The sequence below is a fragment of the Heterocephalus glaber genome, unplaced genomic scaffold, assembly GCF_053883595.1.
Source record: "Heterocephalus glaber isolate CG9 unplaced genomic scaffold, H.glaber_assembly_v1.0 deba00001461, whole genome shotgun sequence".
In the NCBI taxonomy this organism is placed as follows: Eukaryota; Metazoa; Chordata; class Mammalia; order Rodentia; family Bathyergidae; genus Heterocephalus; species Heterocephalus glaber.
This window is the reverse complement of record NW_028258308.1, coordinates 503687-510710: the sequence shown is the minus strand read 5'-3', so window position 1 is coordinate 510710 and position 7024 is coordinate 503687. Positions and strand designations below refer to the sequence as shown.

Genomic DNA, 7024 nt, shown 5'->3' with positions numbered 1-7024 from the left:
CCAAGTCCCCTCCGCCGCCGGCCCCCACCCAGGGACGCCCCAGGGCTGGCCGGTGGCTGCGCCTTACCGGGTTCATGGACACCGGGGTTGTCGGACAGCTCGATGACCAGCAGCTCGCGGCCCTCGAAGCTGCGCCCCACCGTGTAGATGCGGCTGATGGCGGTGCACTGCAGCCACACGGACACCAGCGCCTCGCGCAGCTCCGGGTAGCGGTGGTACTCGAAGGAGATGCCGTCCTCCTGCTGCAGCCGCCGGCGCCTTCGCATGCCCGCCGCGGACTCCCCGGGCTCCTGCGCTCCGACGCCCAGCAGCCACCCGCCGGCGGCCAGCGCCGCGCACAGCGCCAGCAGCGCCCGGCCTCTGGGCCCGGCCATCGTCGCCTCTTTGTCTCCCTGGCCCGGTTCCGCTGGTGGGCGCTGCGCGAGGGCGGCGAGTTCCGCAGCCCACTCCGCTCGCCTCACCTTCCCCGGCCGAATGGAAACGCGTCCGCCCGCGCGCGGGGGCCACCCAGAGGAGCGCGGCGACGCGCCGGGCTGCGGGCTGCACTACTGGCCGCCGAGCCCAGGGGAGCTGCAGGAGAAACCACTGAGCAGAGGGGCCCGGGCGGCGCGAGCCCAGCCCGAGGGCGGGGTTGCTGGCGGGATCTGTGCACCCAGGACCTCCTCAAAGCCAAAGCCAATGGCACGTGGGGCGACGCAGGTGAGATGACAGTTAAGGGCTGGGCTCGGGGATGGTGCTGTCATGGAGGACCGTGACCCATGACAGTGCGTGTGCAAAAAAAAAAAAAGAAACCCAAAATTGGATTGCTACTGGAGCCTTTTAAAGTAACATCTATTCCAAGCCGGCCAGGGTTTCCATCTTGATGCATGAAGAGTTAGAGCACATTCCAGAAAAAAAGAAGTCTTAGCAGCCACTTGGCCTCTCTCCTTGATGCATCCTTGTACCAATAGTCCAAACACAAAGCCCAAGGGTTGAGGTTTCATTTATAGCAAGGTCTGGCTAGAAATCAGAATATTGTGTGCTTTGACTGAGAGATTTAGGAGAAAAAACGCTTTCTATCAATTTGCAGATGTTGTCTTTAGTTGTATTTACGCACATTCCTCGACTGGGTGGGGCAGATAAGCCACTGTCATTTGGCAGTGCCCGCCCTAACACCCTGTAAAAATGTTTAAAAATACAACCAGACTGGTGTTCTAGATTGAGTTTGGCATTTAGATTAAATCTTGCTATAGAAGGAAAACTGATTATGTTAAATGGCATTTCCATTCCTTTCACAATGTTTATTGTAAGAAAAATGTAAAATTTACAGCTTTAACTATCAGCCAGCATTTATAGTCCTGAAACAACATTTAGAGCAGATATTACTCTAAAGAGATTGCCATTTGGATTTGAGAACAGCACAAATCTAAGTAAATAAATAATCCACTAGATATTGCAACCAAGAAGGAAAACAGGGCACCAGATGAGTGGTTTTGCATTTTAGATATTTGTCTTAAGCTTCCTCTTTCTCTAGTGATGTGTTGCACTGAAAAAAAATTACCTGAAAAAGGACCCAGGTGTTTAAATTATTTTATTGGATCAAAAAACTAAATGCACAGGGCCAAGGAATTACTCAGTGGTGCCACGCCTACCTCAAAAGCTCAAGGTCCTAAGTTCAAACCCCAGTTACCCTCCCCCCAAAAATATATATATACAGACATAGGTGGTAAGGTGTTACTGCAGAGACTGCTTCAAACCGCCTGACTGTCCTCATTCCCACAGCAACACAAATTTTCCATACATTTTTGGGGGGGAGGGATGTTAGTTCATAGAGGTATTATAAATGGGCCACTTAGTTGAACTGATTTGGATCCAGCCACTTTCTTTGTCAGTGTAAGGAGAACTAAGGACTATATTTTCCACTACAACCAGCCTGTGTTTGATTACACGGACTAAAAGTTTAAAACCAGAGTTATAATTATATTTCTAAAATAATCCCCAAAAGAACAACCTTGGAAATCTAGAAAAAAGAAACTAGAATAGCTAAAAGCACTAACTTCAGAAGTAGATGGTTAAGATTTTCATGTTAGCAATTTAAAGTGACCACACTAGTTTGTGGCTAGGTGGGGCATACTGACTAGTAACTACACACATAAACATGTTTTCATTGAAGTCCTGTGCTGCTCCTCAACTGTTACTTAAAAAAAAAAACTGTCTTTTCTATTTTCTCCATAACGTCAGCTTTATGGGCTGTGGTTTTGGGGTTTTTTGTTTGTTTGGGTTTTTTTTTTTTTACTTTGTTTTAATAGGTGAGGTTGTACCAGCTATGTGGTCTCACTTGAAGGAATCTCTTGACATCTTAGATCTTTGTTTCCCTAATCTATAAAATGAGAGGTTTGTGTTAGATTATTCATCCTTTAACATTTGAGTGTATAGAATCATTTGGATATTAAAACTACAGGCATTTGAGTGTATAGAATCATTTGGATATTAAAACTACAGGTTCTGCAAGACAAGGATGTCCACTATCACCACTCCTGTTCAATATAGTTTTGGAAATATTAGCCACAGCAATTAAACAAGAGAAAGAAATAAAAGGAATAAAGATAGGAAACAAAGAAGTCAAATTGTCATTATTTGCAAATGACATGATACTCTATATAGAAGACCCCAAGAACTCCACCAGAAGTCTTCTAGACTTAATAATCAAATTCATTAGAGTAGCTGGATACAAGGTCAACATTCAAAAATCAATAGCTTTACATGAACAACAAACTCACTGAGACAGAAATGGGGCAAACAATACCTTTCACAATAGCATCCAAAAAATTGAAATATTTTGGAATCAACCTAACAAAAGAAATCGAAGACCTCTTCTCTGAAAACTATGGCACTCTGAAAAGAGAGATTGAAGACGATATCAGAAAATGGAAAGACGTCCTTTGCTCCTGGATAGGAGGAATCAACATATTGAAAATGGCCATACTTCCAAAACTGCTATATAGATTCAATGCAATCCCAATTGAAATTCCAGCACCATACCTCACAGACCAGGAGAAAACAATCCAAAAATTCATTTGGAACAAGAAGAGACCCAGAATAGCAAAAGCAATTCTAGGTAACAGAGACATAGCAGGGGGGATCAGAACCCCCAACTTGAAACTATACTTCAAAGCTACTGTGATAAAAACAACATGGTACTGGCAAAGAAACAGACCTGAGGACCAGTGGAACAGATTAGAAGATGCAGAAACAACTCCAGACACACTCAGCCACCTCATCTTCAACAATGGAGACAAAGACCCTCACTGGAGGAAACATCGCCTATTTAATAAATGGTGCTGGAAAAATTGGGTTTCAACTTGTCAAAGATTAAAACTAGACCTATATCTCTCACCATGAACTAAGCTAAAATCAAAAAAGTAAACTAAAATCTAAATATTAAAACAGAAACGCTGAACCGGCTGGAACAGCAGTTAGGTAGAACTCTTGAAGACATCGCTGTAGGAAAAGATTTTATGAACAAAACCTCAGTGGCCCATGAACTAGCACAAACAATCAACAAGTGGGATCTCTTCTTATTAAGAAGCTTCTGCACAGCAAGAGAAACCACCAACAGTGTGACGAAACAACCCACAGTGTGGGAAAAAATCTTCACCTGCTGTTCCTCAGACAAAGGTCTACTATCTAGACTCTATACAGAACTTACAAAAATCAGACCTCCCAAATTTAAAGACCCAGTCCAAAAATGGGCATCTGAAATGAACAGACATTTCTCAAAGAAGTAGGAATAGCAAATAAACACATGAGAAAATGTTCAACATCACTGGTCATTCCAGAGATGCAAATAAAAACCATGCTGAGATTCCACCTCACTCCAAAAAGCATGGCTGCTGTCGTGAAATCAACTAACAACAAATGCTGGCGGGGCTGTGGGGAAAGAGAAACCCTGCTGCACTGCTGGTGGGACTGTAGACTGGTGCGACCACTGGAAATCAGTACGGAGATACTTCAAAGAACTAGGACTGGAAGTCCCATTTGATCCAGCTATTCCCCTGCTGGGTATCTTCCCCAAAGAATTAAAAGAATCATACGACAGCGATATATGTGCACTCATGTTCATAGCAGCACAATTTGTAATAGCTAAAACTTGGAAGCAGCCCAATTGCCCATCAACTGGAGACTGGATAAAGAAAATGTGGTTTTTTTACAAAATGAAGTATTACTCAGCCATAAAGAACAAGAAACTAGAGATATTTGTAGCTAAATGGATGCACATTGAGGCAATACTCTTAAGGGAAATAAATAGGACACACATGTGTAAATACTGAATAGTTTCTCTAGTGTGAGAAACTGAAAGTGTAAATAAGATCTAAAAGGTATAATAGATAATATGAAATAGGAAGAAAAGGGGTAAAGGGGAAGGGAAAGTGGGAGGGGTAGGGGGTAGAAAAGAAGGCAATGGAAGTAATATGAGAAAATGAAAAAATGGAAACAAAGTCTTTGTAAAGTAGAGAGGGATGGAGGGGTTGAAAGGAGGGCAGGGGAAGGGGGAAAAATAAGAACCAAGAGAGATCATGTAAAGGTGCAAATTCCCAATGATGAATGTCATTATATTGTATACTTCATATGTACCAATAAAATTAACTTAAAAAAAAAACTACAGGTTCTGGGGGTGAATTTCAAGTATTAATAAAACTCTAGGTTTTTAATAACAAAAAAAAAGCAGATTGGCAAATCTATTTTGAGAAATAATGACTGATATGTTTTCAAGGTCTCTTCCCATAGAACGCTATGATTCTAGAAGTTTCTTTTTGAAATAATTTCCTGCCGATCTGATGGGTGGTAGTACTCCTCGGATGTTTCTGCTCGTACCATGTATACCAAGTTCAAAGGAACTTGGACATATCACATATACCCATTCAAAACTTGGTCTTTGACTTTCTGGGCAACATTACGTATAAGTCAGCTGTGCCAATTTTACTGGAGCATGCGGTATTTCTTTTACTTCATAGACAATTACATGGCTATCCATCTTGATTGTTGGTTTAAAAAGCTTCCATGATAAGTCTTTTATGTGCTGCTATACCTGTAGTGAAATCCACCATGCAACCTCCATTTAAAATTATCTGCACACACATATATATGAGAAGGAAGAGACACAGCCTGTTTCTTCTGTCACTTCTGGACAGTATAGGCATACTTAAGGCCCCAAATCTCCATTTTCTACTTCACTTCTATTATCATCAAGTCTAGAGACTATTTTTTCCTGGATCTATAACCTTCTATTCTCTTCTTCCAAAGCCCTGTTTAAAATCCATCGACACCAAAGTTCTCTGAACACATAGCTCTACATCCATCCAGTCACCTGTCAGCAAATGTTTAACACTCACCACTCTGCTGGCAAAAAGCTCCATCTACAGTGTTGGGCCTTCACATAGTGTAAATATCCCCACCATGGCTGATTACAAACTACCAAAGTGCACAGCATTAGGAAGAGGTGTGCAGTAGCATACCATTACACTGTGTGGTAATGGACACAAATTCCTTATTCTCCTCCCATTCAGTGGGCAGAGATTAATTCCTTTCTATATGACAGAGTTAATCACTCTAAGGAACCTAATACAGCAGAAGTGATGGGTTGTTATATCTTCCAAAATTGTGTTATAAAAAGACTGCAGCTTCCATCTTAATTGCTCTCTCATGTTTGCTCTTCCCCCTGTCCCCTACCCCACCCATCACTTGGCCTTGGGAGGCTGCCTGGCTTCCATGCTGTGGAGAGTCCCACATAGCAAGGAACCAAGTTCTCTGGAAAACAACCCAAGAGCAGCTGCCATCCTCAGTCCGAGAGTGAAGAACTGAGCCCCAGCAACCATCAGCCACACGAACAGATTTGGAAGTAGATCTTCAGCCCCCAGCTGAGCCCAGAAAGGACTCCATCTCTGACATCAACATCTCTGAAGTTAATGGAACCCCCTTAGAGACCTTGCAGCAGACTGGGACTGACCCAGCTATGCAGCTCCCAATTTCCTAACACACAGAAAATGTTGGATAATAAATATTTGGTTCAAGCTGTGAGTTTGGGATAACTTTTTATGTACCAATAGATAACTCATCCATAAAGCATCTGCCCTGTTCAGGTACAATACACATAAAGAACCTCAAAAACATAGAGAGTAGATTGTTGTCAGTGTGATGGCAGAATAAGGAGTCTCAGCTCTCATCCTTCCACAGAACCACATATCTAACAATAGTGTAAGTCAGAAGGGTCAAATCAAGTTAGGAAGTTGCAGGTGCTGTAGACAAACTCAAACTCAAGATCAACCTCTCTGAAAAAGGTAAGAACTATTTCACTTTCCCTGCATCAACCCCACCCCAACCTGGCACAGTTCGGCACCAGAGAATTTGCATCTCCTCCCTGGAATGGAAGGACAAGGATGGAGACTTTCAACACACACTCTGTGCCATGAGCTTTCTCATTGTTGGGACAAACTACCTGATATCCTTGAAGGAGGAGAGGCTCATTTTGGCTCACAGTTTCAGAGGTTTTGCCTAGTCATGGTAGCACAAGCCTATAATCCCCACACTGTGGAACACGGGGCAGGAGGGTCTCAAGTTTGAGTCCAGCCCAGGAAATTTAGCAACCTAATGAGATGCTGTCTTAAAAAATAAAAAGGGCTGGAGATGCAGCTCAGGACAAACCCCATTACCACAAATAAACAGTTTCAGAGGATTCAGTCCATGGTTGCTTTGCTCCAAGCCAGAAACATCATGGCAGAAGCACATGGTGGAGGAAAGCTGCTCATGTCACAGCATCCAGGAAGCAGAGTGCACTGGAAGAGCCTCAGAAGAAGGAGAAGGGACCAAATGTCATCCTCCAGATTCCCAGACGAAACAGCCTGAACAACAATCTAACACTGCCAGATACTCCTCCATTTTCACAGGACCTACTAAACTCATATTATTCCGTACTCTCACACAGATTCCAGAAGAAAGTTAACCTTTCTCTCTCTCTCTCTCATTGACATCTCTAACCTTATCGGCT

The 7024-nt window shown here is 43.2% G+C and overlaps 1 protein-coding gene across 1 annotated transcript in view; it reads right to left on the bottom strand.

Moving 5' to 3' along the window:
- Cpe (carboxypeptidase E) overlaps nt 1-676 on the bottom strand; it is a 139703-nt gene extending 139027 nt beyond the window's left edge. Inside the window, exon 1 of the mRNA XM_004848222.4 lies at nt 68-676. Within this exon, the coding sequence (XP_004848279.1) occupies nt 68-374 (307 nt within the window). The 5' untranslated portion in view covers nt 375-676. The remainder of the gene's footprint in view (nt 1-67) is intronic.
- Between the last annotated feature and the right edge of the window lie 6348 nt (nt 677-7024).